General features: G+C 39.7%; 1 protein-coding gene across 1 annotated transcript; it reads left to right on the top strand.

Annotated features, from left to right (window-relative positions):
- Positions 1 to 25,584, top strand: TSPAN3 (tetraspanin 3). The gene is made up of 7 exons (XM_022580121.3): positions 1 to 270; positions 13,799 to 13,990; positions 14,240 to 14,314; positions 15,850 to 15,951; positions 17,337 to 17,489; positions 17,754 to 17,837; positions 24,675 to 25,584. The coding sequence occupies exons 1-7, from the start codon at positions 208 to 210 to the stop codon at positions 24,765 to 24,767; spliced, it is 762 nt and encodes a 253-aa protein (XP_022435829.1). The 5' UTR covers positions 1 to 207; the 3' UTR covers positions 24,768 to 25,584.

The following is a 25,584-nucleotide window of genomic DNA, read 5'->3' as shown; positions in this document are numbered from 1 at the left end:
TGTGGCGCGGTGGCCTGGCGGAGACTGCGGCGGCTGCGCGGAGGAGCGAGGTGCTTGCTGGGCTAGGGGTGGGCGACGGCTCCGGGGGCTGCGGTGAACGCTTAGCAGGCCGTGCAGTTCCCACAGGGAAGGCGCCGTCGCCATTGACGCCTCGCTCGGTGAGCGCGTCCCGCTCGCCGAGCAGGGCCTCAGCCGACCGCCGGCACCATGGGCCAGTGCGGCATCACCTCCTCCAAGACCGTGCTGGTGTTTCTCAACCTCATCTTCTGGGTGAGCGTGGCCGGCGGGCGGGAGAGGGCGGGGGCCCGGCGGTGCGGCCCGAAGGAGGCCTCGGCTGAAGCGCCTGTGGGGCCCAGCGGGGACCCAGGCTGGGCCGGGGCTGGCGCTGAGGGAGCCAGGGGGCCCTGTGGCGGAGGCGCGAGGGGAGGGGCCCGGGCCGGCCCCGGGGGCCTCTTCGTTAGGTCCCTCACTGGTCGGGACGAAGGCTCCGGGCGTAGATGGCGGTGAGAGGAAGCCCTCGGGGGCTTCTTGCGGCCTCCGCGCTCGGGCCCGGTGCCCCCGCCGACGAGCTGTGTGCCAGGGGCCGGCGCTGAGAGGCCCCCCGGCCTCCCCCCTCCCCGGAGCAGTCTGCTGGACGGAGAGCTCTCATTGCAGATTCTTTCAGGACACCAGGCTCGAAATAGGATATTCCCCAAAGGGTCGGGCTGTGCTTTCTTTGTCGGGGCCCGGAGCCCTGGCAGCTCCAGTGGCAGCCCCGAGGCGTGCGAGCAAACGGTGCAGAAGTGCGGGGACGCTACCGACTCAGGGGTGAGGGATTTTGCCTTAGAGCTTTTTGTGTATGGAGAACTGGTTGACTGGTTACCAGCCCAGAAAATGGAACGGTTTCAATTTGAGAAGCCAAATAATCCTGTAACCAGAAAATTAGTCTGTTTGTTTGGTCCTGGGGATGCGTAGCCTGAGATTATAAACCTTGGTTAAATATGACTCGGATGTCACAAGATCTTGAAAGCGATGAGTTAGTTCACTTTCAATAAAGGGTGGCTTACACATTTTTTGGACACGCCCTCAAAGAAAGGGGTGTTTATAGCCCCTTCATCTTACTTCAGGTCCTTATCTCGCCAAGGACTTTTGTAATAACCTGTGTTATTCCTGTCAGTCTCTCCACCCTCTAGTTCATCTGGACCTTGCACCCGGATAAATCTTATTAAGCATTTCTTTCCTCACATCACTTTATTTCATTTAAAAAATAAACACCCGCCCACACCCCAAAAGCTTTAGCAGTAGATTAAGGTTCAACCTCCTCTTGGTATTGCAATTAAAGTCCTCAGTCACCTTTCCTTCCTCACCATTGACCATGTTCTTAAACACTTGCTGTCCTGGACACACTTCCCTGTCCCCAGTCCCCAGGACACTTCTTGAACATTCCCACTTCCCATACTTTTGTGTGTCCCCATTCAACTCTTTCCCACAAACATACCTAAATTAGGAGGAATCCTTTCCTTCTTACAACACATTCCCCCCTCCCCCAACAAAGGAGGAAACTTTTCATATCCTGACTGCTCTAGCATAAAAGGATAATTACATATAATAAGGCACTTACTACACACATGTATTGCCATAGAGTCTTTCAGGATATTTATGGTGTGATGGAAAGAATCCTGACTGGTAGGGCCGATAGTACTGTTCAGAATCACCCACATGTCATTGATGTTTCCATGATTTCTTCTTTTCCAATTAGAGCAGTGTTTCTTATACTTTAGTTTGACTTACAAGCCTTTTTAAAAGCTAAAAGAGTTTCCAGGGCTCTCCAGATGAGAAACACTATTAGATAAGAAGATTCTTAGGTATAGACTTAGCTTTGTAGCCTTTACAGTTCCTTGTGATTTTTATGGGCATAACAGTTTCATTTTGGAGAAGAGTCTGTGTACTGTCAGGTGAGTTCTAGGCTATTCAAGCTCAGGGACTGGAATTGCTAATGAAACAAAATATTCGAAATACAGGAGCCATTTTCTTTAAATAATTAAATTTTCATTTAAAATAGCAGTTAATTCAAAGGTTCATTAATCTTTGGAAACTATGTAAGTATAGGTACTGTTGGCACTTAGTGAAGAAGGTTATGATGAACTTCAGTTGTGCTTTTCATAGTGGCTTCTTGCCAAGACTGAAGTTAAACTGTGGTAAAAACACTCTTTATCTAGGTTAGTAGGATAATAAAACATTTGTGAGCTGTGATGAGGAAGTTAAGCAGACATGCAGGGAAAAAACCTGTGGCGTACAGCAGGATTAGTGCAACATAACTAAGGAAGAAACAATATTAGATATGTCTTGTGCCAGAGTATTAGTTTAAGGACCAACTGTTGGAATCTGACGCTGTTGGTAATCATAGCTAATATTTGAGTGCTTTTAAGACCCAGGCACTGTGCTAAGCACTTTACATGGAGTATCCTCATAACAACTCCTTCTGGCAGGGCATATCGTGCTGCTTTTACAGATGAGGACATTACAGTTTACTTAAAGGGGCACACGCAAGGTGGGGCAGAGCCAGCCTTCACACCTAGGTTGTCCTGTGCTCTAGAGCCGGTGGTGGTAGAGCAAAGTGGAATTTCAAAAGATTTGGAAAGGGGAAGGAACTCTTTAGGCTGTGTTAGACTCACTTGCTCTAAAACACTGATTTTAACCTTGTTTAGAACCTGCCCCAGCATTTAAACTACACTATTTAACTTGTCAGTTTAAAAAATTAGGTCATTATGAGGAAGTACATAAAACAGATGTTAACCTGTTCTTCCTGGGAATTTCTAATGCATTCTTCAGTTCTAATAAGTATATTCTTATATAGTGGCCCCTTCCTCCTTTTAATGCCTTAATCTATAAGTGGAAGAATAAGCATTCCCTACACAGAGCATCTCTAAAGTTTACCTAGTTTCCCTTGGGCAACTTCAGCAAAGTTGCCCAGGCTCTGTTGCACTGGCTCTTCACTATCGGATGGTAATGACTGATTGTCGATAAGTGTTAAAGTTTAATTGCTTTGTCAACATCTTTAAACTACACCTCTCTATATCATGATATCCTGGTTCCACTGGCAGCTTGTTCAAAGAGCTGTGATGTGCAAATAGATATGTACTTGAAATACTTAGGATCGGTATTAAATGATCTGACAGCCAAAGCTGTTAATGTTGACTTGGTGTAGATTATTTTGAACAGTGCAGTCTAAGGAAGTTACTATGGAAAGGCTCAGACAAAGGGGAAACAGTGGGTTCTAAAATCCTGAAGGTTGTCTTAGTGGAAATTGAGAGTGCCTCACCAAATTCCAAAATATTAGGGCCTATAGCATGAAAGGTAATTTTGGACTAGTGAAGGGTTGTACAACTTGGATCTCTTTGTTTTTTATGGAGTGGCATAGCTTTAAATGTAAGCGTATTAGTTCTAGACCCATGATAATTTTTGGAAGACAGGAGTGTTTGAGTTACATGACTAAATTTTGAAGGCTATTGGAACAGTCATTAACCTCTTCTCTAAACTGCACTTTTGCACCAAGGTCAGACAAGGGTCTTAATTCAGTGGGTCATTTGATCTGACCCAGGAGGCCTCGTCTAAAACAAGTTTAAATCAGTACTTTATAATTTCAGGGTTTTATTCTGGCAAGTTAATTGAATACTTAATGAAGACCCATGTTATACAAATTACTTTTACTTTTTCTACCCTGTGAGAAAAACCAATTGGCTAGTATTTATTTTGCTCATATGTGTCTCAGGCATTATAGGGACTACAAGAGAAAGCTTTGTCCATGCTTGCAGAATTTATAGTCTGGCACATCTGCTTAGGGTGTTGTTTTTCATCAGTATGAAAGGCCATAGTAACACTAACACAGCTGTGGAGTGGGAAATACCACAAGGTTAAACACCTTTTAAATGCTTTTGGAAACAACTTTGGAATGTGGCACCTTCACTAGTCATCATTCACTCATATGAAATACCCTTTACATACAAATCATATTTAAAAGCCTTATATAAGCGTTAAAATTTACCTTATCTTAAAAAAGTTTCATATTACCCTTCCCTCTGTGAATACATATAATTAAGGAAAATTGCTTTGTTAAACAAATACAAATGTTTAAATACCTACTTTGTGCTTATATTACTGATAGAATGGTGGAAAAATGAATCTCTCTGTTCTTACAGAACTTTTTTTTTTGGTGGAGCAAGGCAATTAAAAATAAGCAAGGAGGGCTTCCCTGGTGGCGCAGTGGTTGAGAGTCCGCCTGCCAATGCAGGGGACACCGGTTCGTGCCCCGGTCCGGGAAGATCCCACATGCCGCGGAGCGGCTAGGCCCGTGAGCTATGGCCGCTGAGCCTGCGCATCCGGAACCTGTGCTCCGCAACGGGAGAGGCCACAACAGTGAGAGGCCCGCGTACCGCAAAAAAATAAAAAATAAAAAAATAAGCAAGGGAAATATCAGATAGTGATGTGTTATGCAGAGACTTAGAACAGGGTGATGTGATAGAGTGATTGGGTGGCTGCTTTAGGTTGGCAAAGAAGTCTTCTCCAAGGAGGTGAAATTTAATCTGGAATATGTGAAGGAACAGATTTTGGGGTGATCTGGAGGAGATGGGGGACATTTAAGACAAGGAACAGCCTACGGGCTCTAAGGCAAGAATATACTTGGTGTGTTCAAATTACCAAAAGAAAGCTTAACTATACTTTCATGCTTTTGTTTAAAAGATAAAAATTTATAATGAAATATTTAAAGGAAGACTTCTTCTTCACAAATCTCCATATACATATTTTGTCTTTTCTAGCACATCTTGCACATTTGAGTTGAGGATATGATACTTTTAAACCGGAACCTTCATCAAACATCCTGGAATTTGTTTCTCCACCTCCTGTATTCCTATCATCATGAATGACTGCTCTGACAAAGAATATGTCATTGGAACACACCTTCAGCTAACATTTCTTTTTTCATAGTTATTTTTCAATTCACTAGAAGAAAAGCAAGTTATGGTGTATATTAGGAGACCGGTTTCTTAACTTTGACAGTTAAGAAAATGAATGCTTCCAGTCTTACTACATTCTCAGTCAGCTGTCCACCATACCAAGAGCCTTGTGGCTCTGAGTAATCATTAACTGGAAGAGCGCATCGCATTGGGAACTTAGTCAGGAAAGCTCTCTTTAGTTGACAGTTTAAGGAAGAGGTTGTTTAGTAGCTCTTTAGGATATTTATCATGCTTTGAAATATTTTAATGAATTTTATTCCATAAGATCCAATTTAGCTTAGGATTTTTGCAGAAATTTTATTCCATAAAATTTATACTTGCATCAAACAAGTATATTCTAAGAATCATTCACTTAGTAAATACTTGTTGAATATCTGTGCTTTACATGTTTCTGAGAAATGCAAAAAGGTACAGTTCCTGCTCTCTGACAGCTTATAGGAAGAGGGGTCAGACAGGCAAAATCATTTAATATTCTATTGAATTTAATTTCTAGCTGCTCCTCCCCCTCCTCCTTCCCCTTATACTCACGGAGAGTCTCAAGTCTTCCTTATTAAAATATCATCTCTTTCCTCCTTCCCCCTCCTTAATAGTTTTGTAGAGTCAGTAGATGAGAACAATTATTTGCATTGATGTATTTGTTCTTGATTTACTAAAAGGGAATCTATAGTAAATGCTGACATACTGTATTTTACATTGTTGCTGCTACCGATTAAACACATAACCCAAGCAAGGACAAACTCTACTATTATAAAGCTTAAGGACCTCAGGCTCCAGTAGTAATAACTGACTCTTTTTACAGTTAGAGTAGGGTGTGAGGACAGAGGGTCTCAAAGAAAAATGCATGTTTAAATTACGTGCTTCTCAGATGACCCCTGGAGCCCTGCAATCTGAAAATATTTAATTTCCATGCTGTTAAAATAATTTGGCTGTGGCAGTTGCGGATCTCCAATTTCATTGCAACCTGAACGTTTGGGGTCTTTCAACTCGTGGATATAAATTGGATTAAATAGAACAACTTTGTTAAGCTAGATGAACAGTGATCATAAAAAGCAAATACAGAAACAGTGAAAATAGGACAAAATTGAGGAACATGACCTTTGGAATATCATCTGAGTAATACTGGTTTAAAGGATTAAAATACTTTTTCTTTAAGAATAATGGCAATAATGATGGTGATACTGATAATGATGGCAGAAGTGGCTTACTGTCAAAATTTTACCCCTCCAAGTAGGGTTGGTTTGTTTGTTTGTTTTTTACTTGTCTCCTTAATAGGTAACATTTATGGGGGGAAAAAAAGGATGTGTACTGAAAGGATCAGAATTGTGTTAGATAGTCAGAAAACATCTAAAGATGAGTCAAAGCCAGGCAGACCCAAGAAAAGTGATAAACAGGGAAGATTTGCAGAAGTAACTAAAATATTTGGGATTGAAGAGATACCTGTTTTATGTTGGTGGTTAAGGACAGATCTAAGAACTTGTTTGTGAAAGAACAACAAAGTCTCAATTTCAGATATAATTTTAAATATTTACCTTTATGATTATGCAGATAATATATTTGCTTTTTAAAGAAGACACTAAAAAGTATTTTAAGCTAATGTTACCATAATTCCACCACTCAGAGACAACCAGTATTAACATTTTGGTGGGTTTTTTTCCTTTTTTTTTTAATGTCTGCATGTAAGTGTGTTTTTCCCCTAACACACCACAAACATATTAGTAAATTATGCTTTAACATATTTAAGGGCTATAATGCAAATATACCTCTGGATGCTAGGGTTTTTTCTTTTGTTTTCGCTATTATAATTTTGTTATAATATTATAACATTTTGATGAACATACCTTATACAAATCTTTGTTTTCATCTGACTTATTAAGAATAGACTCCTAGAAGTGCAGTTAGTAGGTACAAAAGTATAAATGCTGAGGCTACTAATGTGTTGCCAGATAGCTCTCCAGAAAGATTATTCTATATTATTCTATACTTCTGTGGGCTCTTCTCTCTGTACCCTTACATATCTTTGAATACTGCTTGCCTTTATTATTGACCAGTTTGTTAGGTTGAAAATGGTATATTTTAATAGCTTCAGAAATTCTTGGTTAGAGTAGCTTTAATTTCTGAAACAGGATTTGAAATCTTTTTTTTTTTTTTTTTTGCGGTACGCGGGCCTCTCACTGTTGTGGCCTCTCCCGCTGCGGAGCACAGGCTCCGGACGCGCAGGCTCAGCGGCCATGGCTCACGGGCCTAGCCACTCTGCGGCATGTGGGATCTTCCCGGACCGGGGCACGAACCCATGTCCCCTGCATCGGCAGGCGGACTCTCAACCACTGCGCCACCAGGGAAGCCCGGATTTGAAATCTTTGGGATAGTTTTTTTTCTTGAGTGATAAGAGAGTAAATGAAATATGTAGGTATTGGACTTGGTAAGAGTAATTATATTTAATGATATGAAGTATTTCGTCAGAGTAAGTCAGAATTGAAACAAATAGGTTTGACTAGAGAATATTATGGTAAGTAGAATGCTGAAAGATTTGAGGTGATTTTAAGACAGTTGTAATGGCACGAGGAGGGATGGAGTTTGGAAAAGCTTTCAGAAATGCACTGCATAGAATTACTAATGGGTTCTTTGTAGGAGAGAAGCGAGGTACATGAAAAACTAATATGACCGTACAGGAGACTCTGAATTAAATGTTAAAAGATAGGTACATAAGATGGATTTCTGCTGCTGTTTTTCCCCTCTTTACTTTTTGAAATCTGCATTCTTATGAAGTCTAGAATACATGGTGGTTTTTGCCAGGTCTTTCTACTCTTTCTTCCAACATTCCAGTCGCTTCTGCTTTACCAATTGATTGTTGGAGGCAAAAATCACACTGAAGAAGTAGTTCTTGCAGGCAACAAGAACTTGTGAGACACTGTGCTTTTTAGCTGAATGACTTCAGACGGTCCCCTCATCTTTACACTGTCCTCATTCTTTCCCTTCTACAAATGAATCCATGACTACTGTATACCACTGCAAGAAAATCACTCCTGTTCTTCTTTGCTTTATCTTCACCCATATGCTCTGTGGGATGTGGGATGCACCTTCACATTTCTAAATTTCCATATAGATGCACTTTTCACAACAGGGGTGTTTTACCTCCTGGCTTGTAACAAGGCTGTTTTGTTTTTAATGTTCCCTGATTGCAGTGGCAAGTTTCACTGTGGTTGATGTGCTCCCTTTCATTTCATATTCCTTCTTCCTTAGAAAAGTAAAGAATTTAGGAGTTTTGTGGATTTTAGCATTTCATCATCTTTCACAGAGGATTTCAAAAGTACAAAAACAAAACAATTAGTTTGTAAAACCAAAACACTGGTTTCTAAACCGTAGAAAAATCAATCTTACATAACATTGAAATTTCTAATTTTAAAGGGGCTTCACATTTGTATGTGTTGAATATGTAGTGGAAGGGTAAAAGGATAAAGTGAAGTGTCATATTTCTGGAACTCATACTTCTAAAGTTTTCTGACAGATAGCTTTATTTCTGGAGGAACAGCTTGGGGTTGTGCAAAAGCACTGGCTTTCCTAAAGTTTTAAAATTTTGTGACTTAATTTAGAACATGAGTTTATTAAAAGGTAAAGAAGAATGGTTTTCAAAAAATTCTTTTTTCCATAGTTTCAGCTCTCAGCCTTTCCATTAAATTTCCCTTCACTTATTTGTAAAAAGGATGAGTATTTTTAGTATACTGTCCTGGCACTAATCCTCCTTATAGGCTCAGATTTTCTCAGCGATGACTAATGCAGTTCAGCTGCTTCCAAGTTCTACATTTCATTCTCTCTTCTGCTGCACCTCCTCTTCCCCCCCTGCAGCTGGTTTGTTGGCAAAGCCCAGATCCTTTGATACATCTCAGTCCCAGCATTACCCTTCAGAAGGATTTAACCCTGCTTACCTTTTAGGCTTTCTAATAGCCACAACTCCTATATCAAAAATCTGCATGACTACAAAGTCCCTAGTTAGGAATTACTTATAACCTTCTTCCGTTTACCGTATAAACTCTACCTATGTTTTTCATACTGATGGTTGGATGTCATTAAAGCAGTTGTTTATTGCTGTTTTTAGGTCTTCAGCTGTTGTAGGGACACCTTCTCTATATTTTCAGAGTAACTGATGTCATTTCATAGATTGTTTACTATACAACTTACATTAAGCACTATATACACATGTTGTTAAAAGAAGAAATTTTTGAAGTTACCTTCAATTTAGGAGACAGTCTCTGTCAGTAATTTGATTTATATAGTTTCATATCAGCAATCAGTGCAGTTTCTGCTTTGGTGTGTGCAACTGCTAAGTTGCTTCCCACTGTATGTTGTCAAAACAGAAGTGTTATGTTTTCAACTCTGCTGTGTGATTTGGATGTTGACTAGTTTGCAGCCTGGGAAAAGAAACTGCTTTCAAGTCTATTAGAAAAGAACAGGTGGCTTTACAAATGGCATTTCCTCCTAGCCTTCCATTGCATTCGTTATCTGTATGGGTGGAGGATGGCTGCACTGGAAGCATTTCACTTGGCCCACTCCCAGGCAGCACCAAGTGTGAGCCTTATAGGGATCTCTTTAGGTTGAAAACTCATCATTTCATGTTTAAAATGCAGATGGTTCTTCACTTTCCCATGCTTCAGATTAATTGTTGAGCACATATATCTTCCAGTTTTATCCTGTTTTTATTCTTTTTTTTTTTTTTTTTTTTTTTTTTTGTGGTATGCGTGCCTCTCACTTTCGTGGCCTCTCCCGTTGCGGAGCACATGCTCCAGATGCGCAGGCTCAGCGGCCATGGCTCACGGGCCCAGCCGCTCCACGGCATGTGGGATCTTCCCAGACCGGGGCACGAACGCGTGTCCCTTACATCGGCAGGCGGACTCTCAACCACTGTGCCACCAGGGAAGCCCTATTCAAATTTATGTGGTCTTAAATTTCATTTACTAGCAGCTCAAAGATGGAATTCATTTTAATTTAAGCCGTTTAAGAAATGAAGATTGCCTATTAGAGTAAGAAAAGCTAAGAGTCCAAAGGATAGAGAGATGACTAGTGAAGACAAACTGGACAGTATTTGATTGCTTCATATTTAGTATTCTTCTAATTCTGTTTGGGGACTAAAAGTATTTACTGTAACAAAATGTGTGTGTGTATACACGTGTGTGTTTGTATATCACACATATGTAGTCAAGAAAAAGTAATGTTTGGTAAGAGTGTTAAGTATTCCATGTACTTCGGTAGTTAATGCACCCAGACTATTAAGCTGTTTCTCCTCTCTCCCCTCTCCTATGCCTTCCATCATCCCATAATAATATGTCACCAAAGTAAGTATGTCAGTGAACTGAGGGCCTTTGAACAGGTACAGTTGCTGTAGGTGAAGCATTTATAAACTAATGTATTCCAGATGTCATGGCCATCAGGAATTAATAGTAAGCTGGATTAAGTTGCCAAATCTTGTTTGAATGGTGGACTAAAAACTATAAGCATTAGACTGAAGAGAAACAAAGCAAATTCAAACCAAAGCTTTATGATTGAGATAGGAGGGCAATTTCAAGGGACTGGATGAAATGAAGTGTACTCAATGAATTTTGACGAATACCTTCTATGTGCCAGGCACCATTCTAGGTGCTGGATGGTGGTACAGGGCTGAAAGACTGACAGGCAAAGTTTGTGCCCTAATGGCATGCTGAGACATATATAGTTATAATTGCAACAGTTGTAATAAATGCTCTGTTAGAGCTGTGTAGGGGGTGGTATGTGACCAAGTGCACCTAATCCAACCTGAAATGGTCGAGAATGGCTTCCAAAAGGAAGAGGTGATATTTAAACTGCATTTTAATGGGTGACAAGGAGTTCCCAGGCAGATGAAGAGAGGGCATTCCAAAGAGAACAGCAGAAGCAAAGAAGTAAGAGGATATGTGGTACATTTGGAAATAACAGCTTTCTGTTGTTCAGGGTACATGAGAGGTAATGGAGTCTGAGCCTGAAAAGCAGGGAGGAACAGCTTAGTTTATCAGGGGCCTTATTTGCCTCATCTTGATTTTAAACATGCTAATGCCTTGATCTGTTTTATATTTTTACAAAAATAACTGATCATATGAAGAACATATTATTAAGGGACAGGGAGGGTCAGCAAGTAAGGTTTAGGGTGAACAATGGTAAGGCCCACATTAAGACAGAAGCACTGCAGAGGGTTGAAGAGAAGTTACGGTATTCAGGTAGTGTTTGGAAAGTAAATCTGAAGGAGTTTGGTGATTGATGGGATGTAGAGGTAGGACAAAGAAAGAAAATAGAGTAACTCTCAGGCATTTGACTAGAAAAAAATAACTGTCTGGTGCCATTTGCTCTGAAATACAGAATATGAGGGAAGGTTTAATGGAGTGGGCAGGAAGGCAGAGAGGGTTTGAGGTAAGTTGAGGGCAAGGTGTCTGTGGGGCTTCCAGATGGGGATGTGTAGTCCTGAGATGATGGCTTAGGTAGAGAGCTGCAGTGGCTGGTGAAGCCATGGCTAATATAGCCCAAGGAGAGCCTACAAAATGAGAACTATTTAAATAGGGCCGAAGGTAGAACCCTGGAGATCACTAACATTTGTCTGGTAAAGAAGAGTCCATGAAGAGAATGAGAGAGCAAGCAGTGAGAGAAATAGGAAGAAAGCCAGCAGTGGGGCCTCTTGAAAGCCAGAGGAGAGTTTTAAAAGAATATGGTTTTTTGGACTTCCCTGGTGGCGCAGTGGTTAAGAATCCACCTGCCAATGCAGGGGACATGGGTTCGAGCCCTGGTCTGGGAAGATTCCACGTGCTGTGGAGCAGCTAAGCCCGTGCGCCACAACTACTGAGCCTGCGCTCTAGAGCCTGCAAGCCACAACCACTGAGCCCGCGAGCCGCAACTACTGAAGCCCACGCACCTAGAGCCCGTGCTCCGCGACAAGAGAAGCCACCGCAATGAGAAGCCTGTGCACCGCAACGAAGAGTAGCCCCCGCTCGCTGCAACTAGAGAAAGCCCGCATGCAGCAACAAAGACCCAATGCAGCCAAAAATAAATAAAATAAAATAAATAAAAATTTTAAAAAAGCTTTAAATAAAAAGATTATGGTTTTTTAAATTGCCTCCATTACTCTAGTCTTGTCTTCTCTTTTTAAAAGTTCATTATTATTTTTTTTAAAAATCAACTTACTTTCTCAACTTTCCATAAATGGGGTCTTTTTCTTCCAGATCTGAATGATTCTGTTGGCCTGGTATATGAAAATATACTGATGACGCCCCAGCTTACAGGGTCCCACAGACTTAAGAAATAAACTGAGGGCTTCCCCCGTGGCACAGTGGTTGAGAGTCCGCCTGCCGATGCGGGGGTCACGGGTTCGAGCCCTGGTCCGGGGGGATCCCACATGCCGCGGAGCAGCTAAGCCTGAGCGCCACAGCTGCTGAGCCTGCGCTCTGGAGCCCGCACCCTGGAGCCCGCACCACAACTACTGAGCCCGCGTGCCTGGGACTGGTGCTCCGCAACAAGAGAAGCCACCGCGATGAGACTGTGCGCCGCAACGAAGAGTGGCCCCCTGCTCGCTGCAGCTAGAGGAAAGCCCGTGCACAGCAACGAAGACCCAACGCAGCCAAAAATAAATGAATAAACTTATTAAAAAAAAAAAAAAAGAAACTGAGTTTCCAGGTTGAGAGGAGTTAACAATATTTCCAGTATCATTGTGGAGGCTCTTTTCTAGTTTGAAGATTAATGATTTATGTGTTAAAATTTTGAAGAATGGTGAAATAATTCTTTTCACGTGAATGTCTCAAAGTGCTCTGTAAATGATAATTCATTAAACCAAATGTTTTAACACTTAAACTCACACTGTATTTGCTCATTCACATAAAAGCAAGCAGCATTGGGCTGTCAGTATTGTGCTGGTACACAATGATAGCAAAATTGACAATGATAAGAGGAAAATGTATGTAAAACTCTGTAACTGGAGCATTGTGTCTGGAGCAGCAGCTGTTCCATGACTTTCTGCATTGTTTGCCTTTAGGTGCTCTAAAACCTTGTTACTCAAAGTGTAGTTCAAGAATCAGCAGCATCAGCATCACCTGGGAGCTTGTTGGAAATGCAGAATCTCAGGCCCCACCCCCAGACCTACTGAATCAGTCTGCAGTTTAATAAGATCTTCAGGTGATTCCTATTCATGTAGTTTGAGAAACACGATTCTAAAGAATAAATAGACCTAAAGGGTTTGTACAGTTCTTTAGTAACGTAGCCCTCTAGCTATGAAAATGGTAAATTTCATAGTCTCAACTAGGACAGCAAATGTTTTAGATATGGGTATCATGGTTATTAGTTGCTATTGTATTTTCTTTCCCCAAGTCATTAGATGGAGATTATAAATGCAGATTCTGGAGTCAGATCGCCTGGGTTCAAATCCTGCCTTTGCCACTTGTACCCGATTTCCCCATTTGCTGGGGGCAGTCCCCACCTCCACACTGACCCTTATTGGACATGTAATTGAGCTACAGAAGCGCTTTGGGATGTGTGTGTGTTTTCATTCTTGTCATCAGTCTTACTTACTGGATTCATGGTTTCTTGGTCCTCGATGAACCAGCAGTTATTGAAAAGTAGATGGAGCTTGGAAAACTTTACAACTTTAGTAACGAAATGCTCTTACTAATGAATAATTTTCAGCTTCACAGAAAAAACGTCTACAAAGATTTAAAAGTGGTGGAAAATCTCATTGAGTTATAACATGCTAAGAAATAGTGGGGATTTTTACCAGCAGGGGTTGGAGAATTTTACCAGCGCTCTGACCTTGTTTTCTACAGGGAGCAGCTGGCATTTTATGCTATGTGGGAGCCTATGTCTTCATCACTTATGACGACTATGACCACTTCTTTGAAGATGTGTACACTCTCATCCCTGCTGTGGTGATCATAGCTGTAGGAGCCCTGCTCTTCATTATTGGGCTAATTGGCTGCTGTGCCACAATCCGGGAAAGCCGCTGTGGACTTGCCACGGTAAGTTAGCTCTTCACTGATCGCATGTGTCGTCATAGTATGTGGGAATATTCATTTGTGTTACTTGCTTGAATTGAGCATGAAACTCCATTTTCTATTTGACTCTCTTTATAATTGGAACAGAATTAGCACTTGTCTTAAACTTCCAGCAGTTATCTCAGATAATTGCTTTTTATCAAGAGAGTATTTAGAGTTATTTTTTCATTTGTATTTAATTTTTGACAATGTTTCCTTACATTTTCCTTACAGTTTGTCATCATCCTACTCTTGGTTTTTGTCACAGAAGTTGTTGTAGTGGTTTTGGGATATGTTTACAGAGCAAAGGTATGTTGTCTACTGGAATGTATATGTTTTAAAAGGTGGCTTAAGTGTTTCAAGTGAAATAGAACAAACTCATTTTGAGAGTAAACATTTTCTTTTGCCTGACTTCACTTTAGCCACTGCTTTGAAAATGTAAGGATAATTAGAAATTATATGTCAGGACTTCTAGTTTCATTTAATATAGCAAAGTGTTAATTCTACTACTGTCCTAGTTTGTAGGTAGTTTTCTTTAAATGACCATAGGATGATCTGCAAATGAATAGTTGGTCAGCTGAGAAATTGATTCAAATTTCCTCAGCTTATAGATTCCCTATATAGATTCCCAGATTTCTGTTTAGAAGAACTAAACTGAGGATTTCATTTTCCATTGCCTCTTTTTTAAAAAAATGCATTGGTTCTGGACATAGAAAAAGGTGATTGGGAGTTGTAATCCTGCAATTTGTTCCTGAGGAAAAGGGGGTCCTACCAACTCAAACACTAAGGCAACTGTTGCCAGCCACTCCCTTCTTGCCCCTCTTTCCTCTTTTCTGGTCATTCTTCTTTTCTTTCCCCTTTCCTTTCTATTTTTCCTGCTTTTGCTTTCCATCTACAGTACCATTTAAGGCTAAACAGGCCGCTTTAAATTAATTTGGGGATAACTGTAGAGCTGTTATAAAGGCGTAGTAGGGTTATTCTCATAGTAGGGTTATTCTCTTATGATTTTGAGTCAAAGGCATGATATGCCAATTTAATATTCAACCATTGCTACATAAGGTACCAGAGAGCTATGCCAAAAAAAGAATGCAGTGGATTATGCCCCTACCTATGATCTGGTTATCAATTTTATAGTCTTACCACATCACTGATAAAATTACCAAATAGGTCTAATCATCTTAGAAGGGTAAGGAGAATCTGGTACAAGCAAACTTTATTGAATGACACTTTAGTTGCCACTTGGCAATACATCATGGAGAGTTTATTTCCTGTCTTCTCATTCACATACATTGAACTGCAGCTCTTCATAAGGTGCCACTTTTAAGGACTGATTTTTTTTTTTAACCTGCTGATTACTTTTACATATTTGCCCAAGTCTAATTAAACGTTAAATAAGTAAAATGGAAATAATGTTGGTATTTGTCCCAGAAGTATCTTGTGGGGGCTTTTTAAGTTGTTTAATTTTTACCTCCTTTAGGAAAGGAAAATGAGTAGGTCTTCTGAGAACCCACTGAAAACTTATTTGAAAAAGAAGGTGGTCTGTTTATAAGTTAGGACACCTATCTCAAGGCTCAACTGCTTTCTCCCTCTTGAATAAATTGGTAGCCTGCCATCTTGCACACAATCTTCTCTGTGATTGCTTTTCATCTGTGTGATATAATATGTCTGAAGTTTTACCTGAATCTACATGGAGGCAGGAAGGGAGAAAACTTTTTTCTTACAAGAAATTCATGGAAATATCTTGCCACTTTGCACACATGCCATTAGGGCATTTTAGCTGGAGCCTTGACTAATGTTACTTTTATCAGTATTTTTGAGGGACTGAATTCTTTGTTTTAATTCAGGTGGAAAATGAGGTTGATCGCAGCATTCAGAAAGTATATAAGACCTACAATGGAACCAACCCTGATGCTGCTAGCCGGGCTATTGATTATGTACAGAGACAGGTGAGTTCTTCTGAGGCTAATTTGTTTTTGAGGACCAATCACCGTTGAGCAAACATTAAACTTAACTCTGTTACTGTGTAAATTAGCAGTATACATTTACAGCTATGGTTAGCTTCGTGATGAGTCCAATAACCTTTTTTTTTCAAATGCAGCTACACATGAGTTGTTAAACTAAACGATCAATGCTATTTTTTTTAAATATAAATTTGTTTATTTTTTGGCTGCCTTGGGTCTTTGTTGCTGTGCATGGGCTTTCTCTAGTTGCAGCGAGCAGGGGCTACTCTTCCTTGAGGAGCACGGCTTCTCACTGAGGTGGCTTCTCTTATTGCGGAGCACGGGCTCTAGGCACTCGGGCTTCAGTAGTCGTGGCACGTGGGCTCAGTAGTTGTGGCTCACAGGCTCAGTAGTTGTGGCTCGCAGGCTTTAGAGCGCAGGCTCAGTAGTTGTGGCGCACAGGCTTAGTTGCTCCATGGCATGTGGGATCTTCCTGGACCAGGGCTCGAACCCATGTCCCCTGCATTGGCAAGCGGATTCTTAACCTCTGCGCCACCAGCGAAGTCCAAGTCCGATAATCTTACCTTCACCCTTGGAAAGTTTTTTTTCCCACCATTACCTAGTCACAGCCAGATAAGAAGCATCTGACTTTCCCTTAAAAAAAATTAGCTAAAGAGGTGATAATGGAAGAGAGGTACGTGTCACGGGAAAGTTCAGCGTCCAGATGGACTTTAGAGGAGGTGAGAAGTCTTTATATACCTTGAGAAAGCAAGACCAGAAAGGATAACAGACAAAACCATTAAAAAAAAATTATTGTAGACAATTTGAAACATACCTGAAGGTAGAGAGAATCGTATAGTAGATCTTTGTATCCATAAACCCGCCTCAAAATTGTCAGCTTTTTGTCAATCTTGTTTCATCTATTACTCCCACATATCGTTTGCCAGATTAACTTAAAGTAAGTCCCAGACATTTCAGACAAAATATTTTAAATACTTTGTCATTGGAAATAATATTTAACTCAGGATTAGATGTTTAACAGGCAAAGTGTAAAGATTTTTCTTAGCTGTAAACTACCCCTTGTGGGCAATATGATTTCTCAAATGGAGGTTCTAGAGCCACTATTTAATTACATGTGGCTATTTAAATTAAAATTAAAAATTCAGTTCCTTAGTCACACTAGCCACATTTTAATTGCTCAATAGCCCCATGTGGCTGGGTGCTACCATACTGAGCATACAGACACAGAACATTTCTATCATTGCAGAAAGTTCTGTTGGACATCACTGGTCTAAAAGTAGCTTAAAGCTCTTCAGTGCATGGAACTCTAAAGTTCAGCACAGGGGTATGTGTTCTGTGACAAGTAATATCTCTGTTCTCTTCTCTGTTAGCTGCATTGTTGTGGAATTCACAACTATTCAGACTGGGAAAATACAGACTGGTTCAAAGAAACCAAAAACCAGAGTGTCCCTCTTAGCTGTTGCAGAGAGACCGCCAGCAGCTGTAATGGCAGTCTGGCCCACCCCTCTGACCTCTATGCCGAGGTAAGTTCAGTTTCTTGGCCAACACTTGAATCTAGCCTGGTAGCTTTTTTTCTTGGTGAATTATCTCTACCTGGAACTTCTTTTCTACCTTCTTTTACTTGTCTTTAATGCCATTTAGTTTTAATATAAATTATTTTCAAATGCATTATCTTTTTTCCCTCTTTTAGTTTCTGTCATTTCCATTTCTGCCAGTGAGTAGTAATATGTGACCTTGCAGCTTTCGCTTTTTAAAAATACTAATGAGGATGACTTTGGGTGTTTTAGGGGTGTGAGGCTCTAGTTGTGAAGAAGCTACAAGAAATCATGATGCACGTTATCTGGGCAGCACTGGCATTTGCAGCTATTCAGGTAAGCACAGCTAGCCAAGGAGTTTTCAGAGTGCACCGATTCTCTGGTGGCAGCCCTGAATGGTTTTAATCACTAAGTACAGTTAAGCTTTGTGTATATAGATAACTTGGAAGTGATTGAGGTACCAGACACCAGTTTCCAGCATCTTCCATTTCCTGTCTCTAGACATAGACCCAGAATGGTCCCAGAAACCAGAGATCTGGATGGGGGAACCATGTGCGAGGGGACTCCTTATCTTATTTTCTTGACTTGATTAGTGAGTGACCTGTTCAAAATACAAACTGTTGTCATAATGTATTCTTGGGAGGTACTTCAGTAGAACTTCACAGAATTAAAAAAAAATCAAACTGCTGTATTTCAGCTTGGAAGTGGAAAGTTCTATTTTAATCTTTTTAAAATTTCTCCTTCCATTTCTTGCTTTTCTGTCGTCAAGGGTTTTATATGTTCATATACATAAATCAAGACTAGTGGCACTACACTAGTCTCTTACAGTAACGGGAGCAATTTTATCACTTTACAGGAAAGACCTTTAATTAAAAACTGAGATTCTAACCTCCCTTGTATTTGTGGACTTAGTTTTTTTAGAAGGACTGTCATCAAGAAGTCTCTTATACCACTTGGCATATTTGGAAATGTACCATGTCTTTCTGGTAGCTGAGGGGACTTGTCCCAGCTCCTACCAGTGAAAACAGTCTTTTTCCCCCTTAATAAGAGCTTGTACAAAGTAGCTGGTAATTGTTTTAATTACCTGTCACTTTATCAAAAAAAAACCCATACACATCCTTTATCCCTCATACCCACATAAAAAACAAGTAAGAAAGATGGCTATTTTTCTGCCCAGTATAATCTACATTCCTAGTTTCTTGGGTATATACATTATATCTTAGAGATTCTGTTAGAGGATATTACAACTATTTGAAAATCCTTTGCATCAGATCTAGTTCTCAGAGTGTTCTTTAGTGTTCTTTTAGTATGTTCTTGAAACATGCTTCAGGTCTAGAGAATCTACTTGAAGAAAGTTTTGATATCATTTAATTGTTAGAAAAACCAACATAATTGCTAGTTTATATGTAAGTTGCTTGGCTTGTCTGCTCTCTGTATATTTGAACAGAAACTAGTGTATTGAACAGGAAGTGCCTTATAAAATGGCAAAAGGGTGAATGTTTACTTTGCTGATAACTCAAAGAGCTCTGAAATGATTCATTGAAAAGCCGAGCTCTACTTGCTATGGTCTCTGCCCTTCTAAGCGTTTACTTTTTGGCTCAGCATAGCAGTAATCTGTTGATCAGCAGGGGTGTACTTCATATTTTCTTTGTGTAAACACATTCATTTAGCTAAAAATAATGAAACGTGAGAGAGGTCTCTTTTCCCAAGTGAAATCCTGATATGTGCATTTTTAATGATTTTATGTGTGGTAATAAAGCTGCATGTATTAGCATGCAGCAAAAAAACTTTAGAACTGTATGGTGCTTTTGATCATGAAATGTGCAACACGTATATAGAAGACTGATGAAATCAACACTTTAGATATGTCCCTCATCTAGTTAAGCTTATTAACCAGTCAGATATTTCTTCATTAAATATTTTTTAATGGGGGCTAATAAATATTCTAACTAGTCTTTTAAGTATGCCTTCTCATATGCATTTTATACTTAAATCACCCTGACTTAAATAATGGCTGATGAAGCTTTGATGTTTTCAGTTCAGCAAAACTAAGTCAGGGATTCAGAGCTTTTACAGCCTCAAAACCTAGTGGTTTTGAAAATTTAAAAACTGGTTTTAAAGGGAAAAACATCCATTTGAAATAAAAGAATTTTCTACTTTTTTTTTTAAGAGTACCTATAAATGTTTAAACTTTTGATATTCAAAATCTGATGTAGATTGGTGCCATGTGTGTGGAAAACCTGAATGAAGACAGAAACAACTCAAAGAGCAGGGAGACTTTATGCTTGTATACTTATCCTGATAGAGAAAGAGCTAGAAGGATGCTTGGAGATTCTGCAGTCCATGGTTTTAAAGGCCATGAAAATGAGGGAGAGCAAGGATAGCATGACTTACGACCATCACTAAAGCTTGAACCCCGTCTCCATGTGTACTCTGCCTCCAATTACAAATTGAAGAATTAAGATTCTCAGAAGATTAAATTCCTAAATTCTGTTAATGAAATCTGACAGCAAATTGACACTTAAACTGGTTAGAATACACAATGTAATAGCATTGAAAAATGATTAGCACTTTTCTTCAGGTTCTAAAGTGGGGAAGCTCTAAGAGCTATCACAGAAAATTCAGTTTTAAATAATGGGAAAAATTGATTGATTTTTGGTAGTGTTGTGAGTATCAAAAATATTTAAGCGTTGTCTCCTTTGATTTTGAGTGTGATTTGTGGTACTATTAAACTACATTTCATTGATGTTCTAAGGCATAAAGGTGAATTTAAGAAGAAATTTTCCCATAAACTTAATTTACCAGTAAAAGCCTCTCGTTTGAGTGTTGGTCATCCGTGGGCCAGTCTAGCCCACCACCTCGTTTTGTGTGAGCCCCACACATTTTATGTATTGCCCATGACTGCTTTTGTGTTATGGTGACAGAGTTGAATAGTTGCAGCAGAGACCAATTTTGTCTCTTGGTTCACAAAGCCTAAGATATTTACTGTATTGCCCTTTATGAAACATCTGCCCACCCTTGTTCTAGTCTTGTTAAGTGGTCTAGGTTTGGGTAGGACCAAAATTACCAAGAAAGAAAAACCTGAAAACTATAAGAGAATGAGATTTTAAAAATTTTGCTACACCCATTATACTGTTAGTTTCTTAATGAGCAAGGTATTTCACTTCTTTGAGAGTAGCCAGCCTCTTAAATGAACAAATGATCAGCTATAAATTTTATATTTCAACAGTCTGGTGATAATAATAAAATCTAGGTTTTGATTTGGCAAGCTCTTAAGTTTCAGCTGTGTGTAAGGCTCACTGCAAAGGCAGTATGGGGAAAATGGGAATTGTCAGTCTTTGGAGTCTCACAATGTTGGCATGTCCTTAAGATGGAATGATGGAAAGCAAAATTTCACAGAGAACTGGTTCCCAAGGCCTTTTTTCTGGTCTGTATGCCAAGTGTGAAGGAGGTTGAGACTGTCATTTCCTTCCTGCCTCTTCTGACTTCTATTTTAATTCATTAAAATGAGTTAAAATACATAAATGAATAGCACTTCAGATTGGGCCCCCAGATAGTTAAAATTGAGTGGCTTGATTCTGACAGTCATTTTAAAAGAGTATTTCAAGTAATTCTTCCTTAAAAACTTAAAACCAAAGCTTGGGAAGCTAATTCTTGAGTGGCTAAGATTTTTTTTTTAATTTTGGGGAAATTAATCTTAATTGTTAACTTCTTGAAAATTTCTTAATTGAAAAACCCATTTGATAAAATTTTCTTCAAAGATACAAATTTAGTAAGAGGTAAGCCTCCCTCTCAAGTCTTGACCCCAGCTCTCGAGTCCCCCCTTGCAGAGGCAACCACTGTTCCCAGTTTCCTGTATATCCTTCCAGAAGTAGTTTGTGGTTAGACAAGCACATAAATATTTTTTATGCAAATAGAAGCTTGTAGGATGCCATTTTCTACCTTTCTTTCTTAAGATAATTGTATGCAACCTCCAGTTTTGAGAAACAATGCAGACAGAATCCTGTATGCCTTGCTCAGTTTCCTTTAGTGGTTAACATTTTGCAAAACTATTACATATCACAACCAGGATATTGGCCTTGATACAATCCACTGATTTTTTTTAGATTTCTCATTTCTATGTGTGTATTCAATTCTGTACAACTTTATGACCTGTTTGGTTCTTGTATCCATCACCATAGCCAAAATACTGAACAGTTGCAACACTACAAGTGTCTGCCTGATAACTCTTATAATTGCACCCACCTCTGTCCTATGCCCCCTCCCCCATACCCTGGTAACCACTAATCTGTCCTCCATATCTAAAATTTTATTTTATCATTTCAAAAGTATCATAAAAGGTACAAAAGGTTACATATAATATATGATATGTAACCTTTTGTACCTTGTTAAAAACAAATTAATATGCTACTGTGGCAATATAGTATTCCATTTTTTGGACATACTTCATAATTTAATCTGCATTAATGGGCACTTATGGAAGTGTTGCTATTACAGAAATGCAAGTAGTGAATTTCCTCTGTATATATGGGCAAAGTCTGTAGCAAAAAATTTGTAGTCATGAAATTGAGGGGTCAGAGAATATGGATGACTTTTTGATAGGTATTTCTAAATTTTTCTCAGAAAAGAGTGTTTTCAGTGTGCAGTTCTAATCACCTTATATAAAATACCTACTTCCCCATAATGCCACCTACCTAGTGTATCATAGAGCATTTTAGTCCTTGGCAGTTTTTTTAATCACCACTTGCCTATGTATTTACTAATCATTTTTTGTAGTCGCTGGGTGTTATATTTGGACTAAGTGTAGATTAGTTCTCATGATGTGACTACTACAGGGGAAAGTTTCGTTGCAAGAAATCACACTGGAGCTAAAATATTTGTGTGATATTTTAAAATCTGTTTTTGGAAAATTTCAATAATTGATGAGATTTTAGTATAACAAAGCTTTGGAAATGGACCTGTAATACTTAGTGATGAGGTTTGCACTATAAGAAGTTATTGTGTAGTGCTTAATGTTTTTTTTTAAATTGTAGTATTTAATGTTCTTAAACAGACTCATTTCCAAGCATGAGTAGGGTTTTATCAAGTTTATTTAATTGTTTTAAAATCAGTGCAAGTTGATTTAATTGAAATTAAAGTCAGGAAAAAAAGGATACTTATTTCAGACCCCATTTTGAGAATGCTGACTGCTTCGGTAGAAGTTAACCAACTGAAAGGAATGTGAGGAAGTGGGGATGGGAAGAGATCTTTTCCCCAAGCTAATCAGTAACTTCAGAGCTTAGCATTTTTATTGCTCAATTTAACATTGCCTGGGAACATAATTGTGTTTGATCTTATAGCTGTTCTAAGAATGTTTTGCTGTACAGTGAATGAAAATGTATTTCTTTAGGAATTAGATACTAAACATGTCTAGAATTGGCTTAAGATATTTAGTAAACTTTCAACAATATCCACTTTTAAAATGTCTTTAAGGTGCTTTGCGCTAGTAAGCACTCAGCAAATATTGATATAATGAAACTGGTGAATTCAAGCAGCAAGTATATATCCTGAATGGGTAGAATAGAGGCTAATAAATAAATAAGGGCAGAAATTGGAGAGTGTGACTTTATCATGGAGAAGTCAGTTTGAGGACATCCTTTTTCTCTGTACATGTGTCTCATTAGTAATCTTCCACTTCAGACTTTGAGAGTCTTGTTTATGGATCAGGTACACTTTGTTGAAATTAGATTGACCCCATATGTACAGAGGGCCCTGCCTTTTAAAAATCAAATAACTGAGACCTTTCACTGTCTATGAAAAGTTAGAGCAGCAAATTAGTTTATTTAGCTCTTTAGTACCTGTTTATATTTTGTAAGAAGCCAGGTCGAAAATTCTAGAATCGTTTCTTTTTTTTTTTTTTTCTTTTTGCGGTACGCGGGCCTCTCACTGTTGTGGCCTCTCCCGTTGCGGAGCACAGGCTCCGGACGCGCAGGCTCAGCGGCCATGGCTCATGGGCCTAGCCGCTCTGCGGCATGTGGGATCTTCCCGGACCGGGGCACGAACCCGCGTCCCCTGCATCGGCAGGCGGACTCTCAACCACTGCGCCACCAGGGAAGCCCTAGAATCGTTTCTTTTTAATCCACCTTAATCCTCTCGCTTATCCAAAATAACATGGTACTACTATTCCAGTTTGCTACCACAGAAGGATTAGGCCTTATTAAAATAAAATGATGAAGGAAAAGTGACCTTTAAAAAGTAATATGTATATAATACCACAGAGCCAAACCTAGATTTCAAAAATAGTAAATAATTGTGGAACAAAAACCTTTGAACTATACTTTTTAGTATCAGGATTGGTTTTCCCCCATAGGGCTTTTGGGCTACTCATTTATTGGGCTTTTCACTTTGTGGTTTGTTATAAAGTTTATCTCCCTCAAACCCAGATGCTTAAAAACACCACCATTAGGGCTTCCCTGGTGGCGCAGTGGTTGAGAGTCCGCTTGCCAGTGCAGGAGACACGGGTTCATGCCCCGGTCCGGGAAGATCCCACATGCCGCGGAGCAGCTGGGCCCATGAGCCATGGCCGCTGAGCCTGTGCGTCCGGAGCCTGTGCCCTGCAACGGGAGAGGCCGCAGCAGTGAGAGGCCCGTGTACCGCAAAAAAAAAAAAAACCCACCACCAGTAAATTTGCTCACCATACATAGTCTTGATCATTCCGCTCCCTAGACCTTTGCTGTTCAGTATTGTAGCCACTAGCCACATATGTCTAAATTTAAATTAATTTTAATAAAATAAAAATTGCAATGCCTTAGTTGCGCTAGTTACATTTCAAGTGCTCAGTAGCCACACGTGGCTAGTGGCTGCCATATTTGACAGCTCAGTATAGACTGTTTGCATCACTGCAGAAAGTTCTTTCATACAGCACTGCTGTAGATTGAGACGGGAAAGGCACTAGGAGAGACTTGATTCTCTGCTGGCTTCACAAATTGTTCTTAGGTGTGAAGCAGGGAAACTAAAACTTGGTACTTAGATCCTAAAAAGATAATGTATTCATTTGAAATTGCTTCCGTTACTGTTAGTGCTTTTTTGATGATTTGAGATCTTTGAACTTAGTTCCATTGCCAACAAAGAAATACGCACTTGCTGTAAGAGGGTTTTCAGCCTTTTTTTTTTCCCATTGTTTTCTTCCCACAGCTGCTGGGCATGCTGTGTGCATGCATCGTATTGTGCAGAAGGAGTAGAGATCCTGCTTATGAGCTGCTCATCACCGGTGGAACCTATGCATAGTAGAAAACTCAAACCTGAGCTTTTTCAGTCTTGTTCTGATTTGGAAGGTGAATTGAGCAGGTACACTGCTATTGGCCTCCTGAGTTCATTTAGTTAAAGCACACGTACACAGGTGTCGGACAGAGCAGTTTGGCTCTTCACGTGTCCACCTTCTTACCTACCCACCTGTGAGTTTCTTTTCCCCTGTTCTAGCTGACTCTCCATGTCCGTAAGTGTTTAAGTACAGTGGTAAATGTTCTAATCTCAGAACCATTTGCGAGTTGCGTAGTGTGGTAGAATTAAAGGCGGACATGAGCCTGCTTCTGTTACCTCCAAGCAGTAATGGGACTGCTGCTGAAGTATCACCGGGTCCTTTCAGTCTTCACAATGGAGAACTCTTGGCCAAAGGTTTTTGCGGGGAGGGGGAGACAGTCAGCTGTCTGGTTAAAGTTAATACCAGATGGTGCCCCTCATCAGTGTCCTTTTAAAAAATATATACTATAGTTCAGTAAGATAGCAACTGTACAAAATGGCTAAAATAGATTTTAGAATCATACAGCGTGTATCTTGGTTCATCTTCAAAATCAGACTGATCTTTGAAACTAGCGGTTTTTAATCAAAGCTGGCTTTATAGGAGGAGTGTAATGTATGCACTACTGTTTTAAAACAATTAGTGTGAGTGTGTGCGTGTGTTTTTTTGTATGATTGAGCCCATTCATTGTAAGTCTAAACTCGTTAGAAATAATGTACCCATGTAGACTAGCAAAATAGTATGTAGATGTGATCTCAGTTGTAAATAGAAAAATCTAATTCAATAAACTCTGTATCACCCCCTCAA

Source organism: Delphinapterus leucas, chromosome 2, assembly GCF_059928025.1.
Source record: "Delphinapterus leucas isolate spDelLeu-1000000601 "Yukka" chromosome 2, BTC_Dleu_Yukka2, whole genome shotgun sequence".
Lineage (NCBI taxonomy): Eukaryota > Metazoa > Chordata > Mammalia > Artiodactyla > Monodontidae > Delphinapterus > Delphinapterus leucas.
This window is presented reverse-complemented; position numbering and strand designations above follow the sequence as displayed.